The 16181-nt window shown below is 35.3% G+C and overlaps 1 protein-coding gene across 1 annotated transcript in view; it reads left to right on the top strand.

Annotated features, from left to right (window-relative positions):
• LOC128989731 (fizzy-related protein homolog) overlaps positions 1-11622 on the top strand; it is a 31274-nt gene extending 19652 nt beyond the window's left edge. The window contains exons 8-12 of the mRNA XM_054411751.1: positions 430-657; positions 2857-2989; positions 3353-3516; positions 7003-7200; positions 9184-11622. Coding sequence (XP_054267726.1) covers positions 430-657; positions 2857-2989; positions 3353-3516; positions 7003-7200; positions 9184-9225 — 765 coding nt within the window. The 3' untranslated portion in view covers positions 9226-11622. The remainder of the gene's footprint in view (positions 1-429; positions 658-2856; positions 2990-3352; positions 3517-7002; positions 7201-9183) is intronic.
• The last annotated feature ends 4559 nt before the right edge of the window (positions 11623-16181 follow it).

Below are 16181 nucleotides of genomic sequence, written 5' to 3' on the forward strand. Positions count from 1 at the left end.
GAAAGGAAATTAAAAAGATTTCTTGTGAACAAGGCGCTATACAGTTTTCTACCTAGTTATTTCATAATTTATAGTGTATAGTTATGAACGCCACTCATGTATACTTTTGTATATTTGTGATTAAAGTATCTTTGAAGTAAATTGTTCCAGGTAACTAGCTTAAATGTCTCATAAACAATCTCATTTTATTACTTGCTATTTAAAAACTGTTGATACGTTTTTTTGTTCATGATACTTAATATTTATTCGGCTAGAGGTTAACTTTTAGCAAGGAATTCATTTTATTACTTGCTATTTAAAAACTGTTGATACGTTTTTTTGTTCATGATACTTAATATTCGGCTAGAGGTTAACTTTTAGCAAGGAATATGAGATAGTAAGTTTGTGTCAACATGAAGCATTTAATTTAAAATGTGATGTTTGTTCCAGGGTAACTACCTAGCCGTGGGGACACACAATGGGTATGTACAGGTGTGGGATGTGTCTGTCTCTAAGCAGATGAACGTGTTGAACGGCCACAGTGCCCGTGTTGGAGCTCTGGCTTGGAATGGAGACATGTTGAGCAGTGGCAGCCGTGACCGTATGATACTGCAGAGGGACGTGCGTGTGCCTGCACAAACTAGCGGTGATCGAAGACTTGTTGGACATCGTCAAGAGGTACAGAATACTACTCTGTACTCCCCTTCATTATGTCAGAAATAGAACCAAATTAGTTTTACAAAACCCGTAGATTCTAGGTTATCAGAAATTGGCAGAAAGGTGAAATGAAAAATAGTAAGGCTGTAGCTGCTAAAGGGGCCTAAGTCGAGATGGGCCCTTATAGATCAGACTAGCTGTTGGCCCGTCCTACGTATGGGAGTCAAGTTGTAATTAAAACTGAGCATGATTATAATTCAGAACAGCTAGTTTACACGCATAAAGAAACATTCTGGCAGTGGAACAATGAATACAAACCCTTTAATAAGTTTTTTTATTCATTGGTCTTAATAGAGAAAATCATTTTGTAAACAAATATCTTGTGACCACCTATTTCTTTCATCCGATTATAGGCCTATACGATATGCATTTTAAATTCGATAATTTTACAATAAAACAGAAATTGTGTCGATTTGAAAAGCCTTGAAGTGAGATTGGCGGTCGATTCACACACACACTGTTTTAAAGAAAGCACATCAGCTACATACCACCTTTAATTGCATATTATCACTTACCGTACCTTATTTTACCTCATTGGCAACTGAGACCTTAAGAGGATTTTGGCCTCCCATTCTCTTCTATCCCTTCCAATGTCTCTGCCAATGTTGATCCCAGTCTGGAGAAGTCTTTCATTTCTTGGACCTCCAAATGGTTGTCTTATTTCTGGTACTCTACTGTAAATTAATGTATCTTCTCTCCTCCACGCATATCTGGGTGTTTAAAAATTCCTCTTAGCTCTCTGTTCTTTCGTATCTCAACCTCAGTTATCATAAATGGTCCGTATATTTTCTCTGCACCCTGTTTGTCAAACCCAGCAATAAGGTTTTTCGGTTTTTTGATCATTGCCCAAGTTTCTTAACCAATTCTTAACCAATCTTAATCCAATTTGGTATCTACTGACACCCTGCAGCGTATTGGACAGTTTTGAATTACTAACCAAAAATTTGGTATGCCAACATAGTCCTGACATTATTAAATAAATCGTCCATACCTATCCTTTGTATCAATTTCACTCCATTAACTGCTAAGTAATTAGTAATCAGAGAAAAGTAAAAACAATAACAGATAGTTTGTTTTGAAACAGATGTTTAGGTAAAATAAAATTCATTTGAAAAAATAACTTGTCATCTGTGGAAGGAATTTGAAAAAGTAAACACTCTATTAAGCTAGTGACATGATTTGTCTATGTTTATTATCCATACCGTTATCCGTTCTAATATCTGTGACAATTACCCACTCTCATTGAATCTATGCCCATCCTAATTTCACATATTCATTTATTCTTAAAACTATAAGATATTTAGTTAAAAAATAAAGGTGATATTTTGCCTACATCAGCGCTCCCAAATGTAACCACACATGAACACACGCCAAACAACGTTTTAGATTTTCCAAAAGAATAGTAAGTCTACTTGCAGTATCATAGGTCAATGATACTGCTACTTTTGTGTAAAACTTAAGGATGGGTCCTTTGAGAGAATTGCTATTTTGCTTCCTCTGTCTTCTAGTATAATCTTTGATAGTTTGGAATGGTGTATTTCAGTTTGTTTTGGTTCGTATGACTCTTAAAGTCAGCTGGTGTCACCAGGGCCTTTAAGCATAGACGACTGCCAACGCAGACAGCCAAACATAACCTCTAAACTTTAACAGTGATTGTCTCAAAACGTCAGTTTTCAGGATAGGCCCATTTAGCAGCTACAACCTCAATTGTTGTTTTTGTTGTCATGGCCTACCTTTAGGCCCCAGGGCTAGGCTCAAGCTTAGAACCATTTGACACATTACTTCAGGATACATTTAGACGGGCGTGGCATTAACACATAGAAGCCATTGGTGATTGGGTTTGAACCTAAGACCCACGCTTTACCAACATCCCAGCTCGGTCCCTTATAAAAGTTAAAAATTATTTTTAACAACGTAGAATACTTGAAATATAGGTTTGTCATTCAATATGACATTATAAGTACATTAAACTTTTTAAAAAATATTTAAATTTGAGCAAAACATTAGTAATTATGTCTTTTGTTTTCCGGCTGTTTGACATTTTCTTGCTCGACAATCCTGCAATATCTTAAGAAGTAAAATATAGGTTTGCCATGTTTCCTCCATCTGCTCTGCTTATTTGAAAGCAATTTCCAAGTGAGACATTGGTTTTTTTCCCAGATCTGTGGATTAAAGTGGTCCCCTGACAACCAATACCTAGCTTCGGGTGGTAACGACAACCGCTTGTATGTGTGGAACATGCATTCTCTCACTCCCATGCAGACGTATACAGAGCATCTAGCCGCTGTCAAAGGTATGTCATATATAAATGTTATCCGAAAAATTATTTCTCCATCCGAAAAAGTCGGATATTTAACAGATTGTGTCAGGTATCTAATTGGGCTTGGGTCGGATACGGATATCCGAACCGAACCGAATCCGACCCGATTTTTCGGATATCCCCACATCCCTAGTCATTATTGCCATTGGCAGGAATTTTTACTCAGATTTACTAGATTTTTTAAACAACTTAAGTTTCTTTTTTTGGCTGAACAAGAAGAAACATCCCATCCCGTTTTAAACCAGAAAATCAAAAATCCTATCCCATTTGCTCTACAAAATACAATCCCATCCCTAATCACTATTTATTATCAGCTAAATTGTTTGGTTGTTGTAGCCATTGCCTGGTCGCCACATCATCACGGACTGCTGGCCAGTGGAGGAGGTACAGCTGACAGATGTATCAGGTTCTGGAACACCCTGACAGGCCAGCCCATGCAGTGTATAGACACAGGCTCCCAAGTGTGCAACCTGGCCTGGTCGAAGCACTCTTCTGAACTGGTCAGTACAGATCATAATCTATTATATATAATCCACTGGTAGGTCACGGGAGGAGACCAAACATTAAAAAAAATTTTATCAGGACTATCAGGATTTTTTAATACCGGAATGGTTAACTTAGCACCAGAATAGTACCAAGTGGTTAAGAAGGGACAGGGACAGGGCTGTGCATTAAAATATGTTTATAATATTCACTGTTTAACAAGATTTACTTGTTTTAGCTTTAAGTTCAAATTAGGATTTGAAAACACTAATTGTTTGTAAAATTTGTATTCCCTATTTGTATGTGTGGATTTGAATAGATTTGGACTCTTTGGCGTGAATTACGTACTACTCATATTGCGTTCAAGGAACATGTATTCAAAGTTTTTGTGACCGAAAATTTACTATATTGCCACTATACACAAAGAACCAACCTAGCCCATTTGTTTTTGGACGAATCTTGACGATGTGTAGATTATCATTATGTTAACACAAACGTGCAAGATGATTACCCCCACCACAATCTCAAACCCCACCGGGGCAACATTTTGTAAAGAAAAATAAAAATAAATTAAAAATTCTTTTCTGACTGAAATTCTCATCAAATAAAAATTTATTCACACCTCTATGTAATATAATTTAATATTCCATAAAGGTGTGAATATAACAAAAATTTGCCCCCTGGTGGGGTTTGTGATGAATTTAATTTACTTGAATTGAACTAATGAGGACATGTAACTACAGAGCAGTGCACAGTGGAATAAAAGATGTTAAGTGTGGGCCCTGTAATTAAATACCCCAGAAGTCCATTAAGGGGTAAATCATTAGGGGGTAATTGGGGGATCGGAGAGATCTGATTAGCTGTCCTCTTTCACACCTTCCTCAGCTTAAATCTAAACACTTCTTACAACTAATAGATGTGTTTATTTGAACACTCTATGAATGGAATGTTTGCTTTGGTGAAAGATTTCTGATAATGAATTGAGTACTCTGTAAAACTGTAATATTGCAAATAATAAAAAATATTGAAATGTTGAATGCAAATGTATTTAGGATATCAATTCATTAATGAAATATTTATCAAAAGTATGAACTCCAAGATGTTAATATACACTGGATTCGGTTAAGCCGATTACTCACAAATTCACCAACTTGATATTAATACAATGAGCTGAGCTTGTAAAACTTGCACTGTTAAAAAAATATTCATAAAATGTGATCATCAATATTCTTTGTGTACACTTTGTATACTTTGTTCAAGCCGATTACCTTTGAAATATACCAGTTTGATATTAATAATACTATCTGAAACACAGGCGAATGAAAAGATGAAGATTTGTAAAAATACTGTATAATGAATTGAAAATATGAGCTGTGATACAATAATAAATATAAAAAAACACAATAGCCTTTTATGCACTATAAATAATATTTTTGAAAGAGAGTGAGAGAGTTGATTATTCTGATTGAACTTGGGAGTTATTTCACCTAACAAAGCAAAGTCTCGGGAAACCTAGGTTTACTTTATTTAATGTATTTTTAGGCTACCAGGCTTTCCAAATAATATTTTATTAACAACTCGCCAGCTGAATGAACGATACAAAAGGGATATTTCGTGGATCTGTGAATGACTCACACCTTTTTGCTCAATGGCAAACTGGGCCAAATCGACTACTGAGTCGATTATTTGATTTGTGTTATTAAAAATGAATGTTTATGGCGTTAATGGAAGCCTATCCTCATAGCCTTTATTGCAACCCTATCCTTCTACCGAGACCATGCCCTGATTCGATGATTGAATTTATTCTACACGATCAAATACTCTCAGATTTAAAAAATGTGATACTCTGTTCAAAATTGTTACAATACAGGAAATACAAAATTTTAAGAATAGTAATACTGACGATGATAGAATTTGACCTTTACATAGAACACAAAAATAATACATCACAGATAATCATTGCTCTTAAAATTAGTAGGCTATTTCAATTCAATTTAATAAGTAATTTTCAATTGACTAGAATTACTATTGCAACTTAAATTCTTTGTATAACATGACAAAATTTAATGAAACATTTTATCCTGAATTTGTGACCATGTGCTTCGACATGCCAAATGAAACATGAAATATACGGACCAAATGAGACATGATTTCTAATTGGTAAAAATTGAATGCACATGTGAAAAAATGGCAGATTGGCGTACACAATCTGCCGCAATCACCGCGTTTTCCGGTGTAGGACTTATTAATTCTTGTTTTTTGAGCTGGCGTTTATTGATTCAATTGAAAATACCGTCACGACAATCTACGATTTGCTAGAAACTGACATTTTTGCTATCGATATGATGCATGTACGAATTTTCATCACGAACGCAAACAATCAATCCGTCATCTCAACTGTCTCGACTTAATACTAATAAAATCACACCCCCAAATGCAGTTCGGCAAAATTTTGACAATTGCGATCATTTGATGCACGTACAATTTTTACCCGAACGCGAATTTCCGAGCTACGAATTTAAGATATTAATAAAATTGCCCCACACCGGTGACAACACGATCTTGGATCTTGACGGTACGGCTATGAGACTACAAGTGGCGGCGAGACGATTGCACACGGCACGGTTCGAGTGCTTTTTCCACTTCGTATTCATCCGCGTTACGTCATGTTGGACTGACTTGTCCATTGCCTGGCGCAGATTTTAAATCTGCATTTAAAATCGGCACACTAGCTTCATACCCACCAGTTCCTGCCTGCCAGTGAATAGTGGTGGCCGTAAGTTGGCTTGGTTTAATTTAATTGGTTTGAAATTATAACAGTCACGTTTGTTTATTAAATTTACTGTATAATTTTAACGTCTTATTATTTCTTGGTTTTCGTCGTTTTGATACCCCGAGACTTGTTGTCTGAGTTCTAAACCCCGTCTTTGGCGGGTGAGAGAATCAAGTCTTGGGTGTGTTCAGATTTGAACAGTTAATTGCAAAGGATATTAGTTTTAAATTAATTTTAAACTGTATCACGTCAAATTCTTTGTTTAAATATATTATAATATAATTACCTCGTCACAGTTCTGAAGATCCCGTGTATTACGGCTGTTTCGGTGATAAGAAAGTTATATATTGGAAGACTAATTTAATTAGTTCAAACTGTACCAGTTTTGCCAGTCTCTTTCTTCTGAAGAAGCTCCTTGAATATCGAGGTATATCAGCAAAATATCAAGTTTATTGTATTGTGAACTTTTTGTCTGCTTTCAACTACATGGAACCTGAAAGTAAAAAAAAAGTCAAATAACAGTTACAGTTACACAGTTACAGTTACAGGATACACTTATACTGTTTACTCACAAGATGGTAAATACATAAAAGATGGTAAGTTGTGGTTAATTTTCGATTGGACACTCCAATCATCATCAGACCCAATAGGCGAATCCTGTGTATATTACTAAGCCAAGTGCTTTTTCCTCAAAAATATCAAAAATAAGAGAGATTTTTACCTTGTGCAGGTGAGCACTCACGGCTATTCACAGAACCAGATCCTGGTGTGGAAGTATCCTGCATTGACTCAAGTAGCCAAGCTGACTGGACACTCGTACCGTGTGCTCTACTTGGCAGTCAGTCCTGATGGAGAGGCCATCGTAACAGGTGCAGGCGACGAGACTCTACGCTTCTGGAACGTATTCTCCAAAGTCAGATCTCAGAAGGTAGGCTAAATGCACATTTCATATCTTATTGAATAATTGTGTTTGTTGTGATTTTGTCTAAGCAGTCTCGAGACCTAGAAGCATCAGTCCACCCAACGTGCTATCCTAAACTATTACAACTACCTATGCACCCTATTATCAGTTAGTTTTGATTTAAATATTTATACAAGTCAACAAACTGGATTGAGATTTGCTCAGGAAGAAATAATTTTTAAGGAAAGCCCATTTGCTTTTTTTATGTAGAGTTGAGCTAGCTTACCTGAGAAAGTTGTCCAGGACCTCTATTAGATACACAATAACATTCTCAAACGTCCAAACCATCTATTTCTTGTTTTTTGTACTCTTTCTCTTATGGTGCTTATGGTGTCTTCAACTACTATTTTCTGATTTCTTCATCCCTGACTCTATTCCACCATGTTTTACGCCTAATATCCCTTTCAAATCACTCTTTTTTATTCTGCTGCATACTTTTTCCTGTGTATTCTATACTTTTGCTTTATAAGTAGAGAATCTCAATTACATCGACACCTGCATACATCATTGGGCATGGATGGAGATCATGAATTTTCCCTTTGTACTGTAGTGTTATCGTAAGTTAAATTAAAATATAGTTTTAATAAGACAAATACTTTATTAGGTAGCTTTTAGAATAAATCAAGATTCCGAATGTTAACCAACAAAAACTAAACAAATAATATTCTAATACCATATGTTCTCAAACACATATGAATAACAACACATGTACATTCGAGTAAAAATCGTTTTTATAAACGTCTAATAACAACCAAGGCATAGGAAGGGTAGGTGTGTAAGAAAGGAAGGGAGCAAGGAATACTCATTGGGATATAAATAAAATGGATTGACAGTGATATTAGTTTGCAAATTATGTCTCTGATTGGTCAGATAAAAGTAGTAAAATTACTTGGGTGGATCAGATCTTTCTGCTCTTCCTGACCTGTCAACTAAGAAGAATTTCATACCATTTAATAACTTAAACAATGCTAAGAATTTCATACCATTTACTAACTTAAACAATGCTAGTACTAATGAAACCACTGCTAAATTAGTTTTAAGCTGTCAACAAGAAGAATTTCATACAATTTATTAAATTTAACAATGCTAGTAAAATCACTGCTTAAATTAGTGTTAAGCTTTTCAACGTGTTCCAAGCTTTACATCAAGATTACGTGTTTCAGTTTTTGGATGTTTCCATTAACTTATGCCTCCATTTATACTTTATGATAGAACACAAGGACCTAGGTTCCCAGGAATTTTGTTGGTATAGCAACTTACCTGCTATTATAGTGTCCATCCTGTTAAATAAAAGAGAACATTTACAATATAAAAAAAAATTAGAATATTTCACTGTCATTGACAGCTTTTTTTAACCTAAGGAGGTTTGAGTAAAAAAAAAATTAAAATGTGTCGGTTTTCAAAGTTGATTGTCAGTTTTTATTGGTTTTTGGAAGAAAAAAAAAACACAAACAAAAGCGATAATTTATGATAAATGTCTGTTTTGGTTGGATAGGTGACTTATGTCCTCACGGTTGCAGAGATGATTAAAACTCCGTCTGCAATAATCCCTGTAATGAGATAAACATACCATTCATTACCAACAATAAACCATACATAGAGAAAAATAAATATCTTTTGTGTGGCTTAGACTAACAAAACGTGTAAGTGGGTGGTAATTTTATTTATATAAACCCAAAAAAAATTGAAACCCGATTATACCAAAATAAAACCAATCCTAAACAAAACAAAAATTAAAACCACATCATAAAAACAAATTCTTATTCCCTTGTGTAGTGTTAAGTTTTTGTTTCTCTTTTGCCAGGAAGGGCATATTTGCGTGTTAGTTGAAGTTTCTTTTTGTTGAAATAAAGTACAATAAATTGTACCATGGATCTATATTTTTAATTTGATGTATCACTTTTTTCCTGTACATTCCAAAAAGACTTAACAAATGTGATTTGTTCCCAGGAAAGCAAATCAATGCTTAACCTCTTCACAAATATCCGATAAATCACCTAGTGAGAAACCAAATATTACTCTATGCAGCCTAGCTGTTTACGGATCAATGGACCAGCGACTGAATCACCTAGGGATCTTGGACTTCTCTAAGAATGTGATAAGAACTCACCATTAATCATTGTGTGATTGGTACTAATTCAAAATTATGTGTCAGATAACTATAATCAATTGAACAAGGTTGATTAATCAATAACTTTAATGTTATGTGTACATAGTTGTATGTAGAACTTTATATCAATACAAGACTTTAAAGCTTTGGTTTATGTATCTAGTATTTAAAGGGATGGACAGGCACTGAAATTTTGGGCAAAATATATCTAAATCTTCGCGCAGGCTTTCTTTTGATTAGAGATTTTCTCGGGACGGGATTTGTTCCAACTGTTAGTGATTTTGCTGTAATGGCAGGAAATGATCTGTCATAGCTGCTATGGCGGGTGACAACTGACAATGATGATGTCTCCGCAATTGCGGGGGATGGATCTTGACTTTGACACTATGCTGGGTGACCATGATAATGTACCTGTGGTTGCGGAAGATAATAATGATAGCGCCGTGATCATAGAACAGTGTAAATTAAAATAAAAATTGATTTGGTTTGCCAGTACTGTAATTTGCCATAACTTTTATTCTAGATTTATAAATCCAACTTAAGTTTCCCTAGCCGCACAGTAAGAAAAATCCCGTCCCTAGATTAGAAAGGGAATCAAAATTCCCCTGAACTAAAATTACGACCCCCGTCCATCCCTATTAATGAGGTAGGTAATTTTCTTTTTCTTCACTGGCATGAATTAATGATGAAAAACAAGGTTGGTAGGTTTATTCCTATATGACAAAACTAGGAATAAGTTGTTGAAATGAAAAAATTTCCTACAGACATGAATAATAAGTTGGTACGTGTAAGGTTTGGTTTGAGTATAGTTAAAACTTAGCCTTTGATACTAGTCTTTACCACAACATCCTCTTACAGTAGCCTACCTCATATCTGACACCTTACATTACCGGACATCGCTTTAACTATGTCTATGTCAAAACTTTGACATCCTTTTATCTGGCCACTTCAAATAACACATTGCTTTTAACCTTTTGTAATTGAACCGGAAGCTTTTGTGACAGTTGAAAATATTTTTGTGTGATAGTGGTACCATCACATTTGTATACCCAAACTAAACTGTGCAACTCCCTCACACCAGTTCCCATGGATATGCTTTTGGTTTTCACTTTTGGTTATTTGAAAACTATTTAATTGATGAACGAGTTTTAAAGCACATTGATTCATCTGGCCAATTTGTTATTTGTTCAAGTCCCCAATAAGATGTAGGCTACTGTATGATACTCTCTCAATGTGACACCTAATTTATTCATAGAAGATAATGAGGCGATGTGAATATAAAAGTAATGTTTGAGAAAAGGTTATAACAACCTTAATTTTAGTTTTGTCACCATGGAATTACAGTACTTTATTTGTGTAAATATAATGTAGTTTTGGTTACATCGGGCAAGGACTTTCTAGATAATAGACTTGTGATTTGTCTTTATGGCTGTCTTCTATTGTACAAAGTGTAAACTAGATAAAGATAATTGAGCAACAGTAAGTTAAAATCATTGACCGTGGTTACAATTATTAGTAAATTAAATAAACTAATGAAACAAACAAAAGTATGGGGTACCAAATATTTTGTCTTACAAATAAGGATTAGTTAGGAAAAAATTAATGAGTCATTAATTACTTTGTCTTCTTTCATCATTAGTTAGTGTTAGTTCAGTAGTACTCTGTTTGTACTTCCAACTTTGGTTTATGGTTTAAACCATTTTCACAGTTATTTTTTTACATTTGTTTCTGCCTTTATTCTGTTTTATACTATACAACCCTTTACTTATGTAGATAGACACTATATCGATTCTTATTTGAATCTTTCAGTATATATAAAAACTATATTCGTTGTTTTCTCTCAATAAGTTTTATATTTTGTTGTTTGTGTTCTTTGGGTTGTAGGATATTTTATCTCAAGACTTCTTTTAGCACTTTTAGTATATACCTACAAGTGAATCTATTTTATGCTTTCGTCACTGAAATATTAAATGTTACAGAAATACCAAAAACATCTCGAGCCTCGTAGTTATTCAAGTAAATGGGTTTTTGTGGTGCAAAATATGTATTAATTATGTAGAATCTTTCTACTTTAGACATTTAATACACTTAAGTTAAAAACTGTCTATTGCCACCATAATGTTAGTTTATTTATTAAATACACTTTTCTTTAAGTCACTAATAGTTTCAAAACATTTTTTTATACTTGTTGTAAATTCTACTATCCAATTGAACTTAGGTTGGTTTAGTAAAATGAAATAGTGTGATTGACATTATTTAATAAAGTCGAATAAAGCAGGTACTGGTAGAGTTTTTTATACCTTTTCCCAATGAAAAACGGTTTGTTTCGGTTGTTTTCTTAATTTAACGAGCAATCATACACATCTTACCGAAACCTTGACTCACGAATCTAGTGTAAGGGTGTGAAAAAATTTTTTGAACTATTTTTGGATAGCTATTATATAGGGATGGACGAGATTGGATTTTTAGTTCGAGACGAGACGAGACGAGATTTTTTATTTCTCATAAAATTTCGAGACGAGATCGAGACGGGATTTCCCTTCTCATACACAACAGGAAATGCACGTTCAAAATTTTTACCTGATTTTGTAACATTGTTAGATGACTGTTTAAATACAAAAATAATGATAATAGGCAAGAATATTTACAATCTTTTAAAACATCAGCATAACATTTTTTTATTAATCACGCCTAACTTATTAAAAATGCCTACGATTAGGAAACATAGTGATATCAGTTAGGATAGAGTTCGACTTAGGGTATCCTGAAATAAAATAAATCATAAAATAAAATCAATATTAATTTTTATAAAATAGTTACTTGTTTTGACTTTTTATGGTAATAAAACATTCCTCACACTGCTTACACTTAACAAAACTTCTCAAATGTTATTAAAATAATATTATTAAAATAATTAAAGTTTTATTTACATTTAAAGAATTAATTAAATAAGAACGCCTTCGCAAAGGAAACGCAACTACAACACGCTCCTGTATTGCGGGTATTGCATTGACTTTCTGCAGGCGTTTTTAATTTTTTTTTTTTTTTTTTTTTTTCTCGTCTCGATAAAAATCTCGGCCAAAAAGAAATCTCGTCTCGTGTAACGAGATTTTAAATTTCCCGAAAATTTCCCGAAATTTCGAGACTTGACCATCCCTACTATTATACAATTTCCAAGCAAGTTTTGAAATATTTTTTCCTACAGTACAAAGCAAGTTTTTCTTGCACTGATTAAAGCACACAAAGTATTCCAACCAAACAACACAAAACGGTACGCTTTTATTAGGCTTGTAATACGTGTACGCTTGAAAAAAAGTTGGCAACACTTAAAGATACTACGACTACAATCAGCTGGTGCAGGGCTCGTCTTTGACTATTGATACTACGAATTAACCTGTTGTTTTGTGTTAACATTCTATTTTCCTTCAACGCTTGGATTTAACGTAACCTAAAATATGTTGTTTAGTGTTTGAAATACTAATTATTTATATGCTTTATTTTATAGTAACTATAGGAAAATATAATGTGTAACACAAGTGCAAAGTGCCACTTAGTGCACTAGTTACACGAATTACTACTGGGACGGTGGCGTCGTCCTGTAATCCAACTTCTAGGAGGTCACAAATTGTGGATATTTATAGGCATGCACTGTGGATGCGATACTCCCTGGTGTGGATTAACATCCGCACTAGTGAGTACTACGACTATCCGCAGTACTATCCTGATAATTAGACCAATTTGTTAATACCAAGGCAAAAATGTGGTTTGGATTCCACTATAAACTGTATGTCCCTTAGTTGTCATTAGCTGTATGGGCTATTAATTAACAGCATTGTCTAAGAAATATGTCGGCCTTAGTCACTAACAATACTACAAGATCACCACACTCATCTCCATTCATACTTGGCTTAAAATACCTACTTTCGTATGATCCCCATTTGAATGAAAAGTATTAAAGTACAGGGTGCGGCAAAAAAACCGATCTATTTTCTGAAGAGCACTGTTCAGTGACATGTCGTCCGAGAGTGGTGGGAGTAGGTTCGTTGGAAAGCCTACACAATACAATTTTTTGTAGTCATAGAGCAGTGGTCGCCTGAGCTAGTGCGGTTGTTATGGAGTCACTATAAAATAGTGAATTCATTCATTGCTACTCTGCGGCAGTTTCATACATTCTTTCAATTAAGGCGACATGAAGAAATTCCGTTGCGTAGCACAATAATGTGGTGGGTTACTTACTTTAGGACAACGGCTTCTGCGTTGAAAAGGAAGCTGACAAGCCGTCCAAAGTCAGATCGGACACCATACAATTAACATTCGATAGAGTTCGTGCTGCTGTGGAAAACAGTCCCAGTAGGCCAGCCCGAAAACAAGCGGCTCCCTTGAACATGTCTGATCGCTCAGTTATACGAATTTTGAGGTTAATTATCATTCCTATGGATTAAAATAATACTCTGTATAACTTGGTAATCATTCATACAGATAATGACGACGGAACCTCTCTATGTCGACCTAATTGAATAAAAGCACGGAACTGCCGCTGAATTGCAATGACTAAATCATTACTTTTTAAAAACGACTCGATAACAACCGCATGTAGTTCATACGACCACTGCTCTATGACTACAAAAAATGGCATTGTATAGGCTTTCCAACGAGCCTACTTCCACCACCCTCAGACGACCTTTCGCTGAACAGTGCGCTGCAGAAAATGGATCGGGTTTTTTGCCGCACCCTGTATTAATTACTATTGTATTGTATTAACTTCTAGTGGTTCCCACTTAAGCTTTTGGTTGTATACAGAGTGTCTTGCAACCATATGAACAAACTTTGTGTCCTATCTCATTCTGTTTTATGTCTATTAGTCTGTATGTGATTTTTACAAAAACATTAACATTAAAGGGCTACAACATACTAAATTTTTTTCAAAATCGTTTGGTGCATTTTCGAGAAAATCAGATTTCCGTTATTTTACAGGGTTTTATGGGAAAATCCCCTTTAAAAATCAAAATAAAAAAAATTAAAAAAAGTTCAACATGCTAATTACCATCATATACTTAGTTCAATCAAAACCGGCTTTCTTTCTAAAATCCTTATTTTTGTTATTTTATGGAGTTTTTTATGGGAAAATAACATAATTTACAATAACTTTTGAACCAGAATTTTTACAGAAATGGGAGTCATACCACTTTGTTCAGAATTTAAAGGGCTACAACGCTACAACATACTAAATTTATTTCTATCAAAATCGTTGGGTGCATTTTTGAGAAAATCCGATTTTCTGTTAATTTACAGGGTTTTTGTAGGAAAATCCCTATTAACCCTTTCAGTGCTATGAAACGATATATCGTTGTTTTAAAAAATCTCTAAGGGATATAGAGAGGAAGGTTATTTTAACAAAAAGTAGCAAAACGGTCATTGGTGACCGTTCATAGGATACACTAACAACCACTTAGCTAAAAGATTCGCCCAATCCGATGATTTCGAGGTGTATGTCTAAACCAAGGATTATGAACATCTCTTATCTTATCTTATCTTATCTAACAGGGGCAGGTCGAGACCTTTAAGCACTTCATCCGAAATCGAATTATTGCGCACCCCAGACAATTGCTTTCTTGTTGACCTACAAGTTAAGGCGCCCAATGAATACCTGTAGCTTCCCAATTAGTTCATCCTCAGGAAGGTATCTACCTCTAGCCATATTTCCAAGAGTTATCAATCTAGCGTCAGAGAGCTCGTTACAATCAAAGAGTAAGTGATCAGCTGTCTCTTCTGACCTATCACAGTACCTACAGATCGGTTCACCATCATATAAGCCCATCCGTCGTAGATGTTTCCTGAATCTTCCATGACCAGTTATCAGTTCAACAATTAATTTAATTCTTCGTCTTTCTAGTCTCAAGAGGTCACAGGCAACCTTTTTAGAAGGCCTAATAGAGTAAGCTTGCTGATCCTGAGAAGGGGAACATCGACCCAGCGTTTGCGATGCTTTTCCTTGGCCCATGACGCAATCGCAGAACATGCACTGTTTCGTGAGATGCCACAGAAGGGTTATGGGCCTATCATTGATGTCGCAGAGGCAGTATTTGCCAATCTGTCTGCAGCTTCATTACCTTTAATGCCTGGGTGTCCTGGCACCCAGCAAAGCGTAAGGTCATTTCTCCTACCCAACTCAGACACAGAAGCAAGACAGTCCCACACGAGCCTAGAGTTGAATTCGTAAGAGTTTAATGCTTTTAAGGTCGCTTGACTATCAGTATAGATATTGATTGTTTTGTCTCTGATATCTCTGTTAAGATGTTCTCGAGCACAAACCAGAATGGCAGTGACCTCCGCTTGAAAGACAATTGGGTACACCCCCATTGGAAGACAAATGCCAGTGCCTCCATTTGTCCAATGCACACCTGCTCCAGTGCCCCCATTTTTGATCTTAGAACCATCAGTATAGCATTCTAAATCACCAGACCAATCCTTCCTATCTGGTATTAGTACTTTGAAAGGCTTTCCAAAGGAGTGAACACCTCACTATGCCCCAGTGGTTGTAGTATATCGCTACAAACACACTGGTCACCAATTTTTTGCCACACAGGACGGGATTCGAACCCGAGCAGACAAATGCCACTGACCAAGTGACACACGCCCTAGCCTTCTTGGCTATCTGTGCTTGAAGACTGAGGAGTCAAAAACCGGTATTTAAGCTGAAGTCACCGATGGCGAACAGATAGCGCTACAGATGGTTGTTCAATGCGTTACTAGGTAGCAGCACCAGTTAGTCACGGACTATTTAGATGATATTTTTTAGTTGAAACACAACAGTGATCATAAATGTGTTCCTGAGACT

The sequence above is a fragment of the Macrosteles quadrilineatus genome, unplaced genomic scaffold (genome assembly GCF_028750875.1).
Source record: "Macrosteles quadrilineatus isolate MER2022 unplaced genomic scaffold, UCM_ALF_1.0 Scaffold_3__2_contigs__length_128488019, whole genome shotgun sequence".
Classification (NCBI taxonomy): Eukaryota; Metazoa; Arthropoda; class Insecta; order Hemiptera; family Cicadellidae; genus Macrosteles; species Macrosteles quadrilineatus.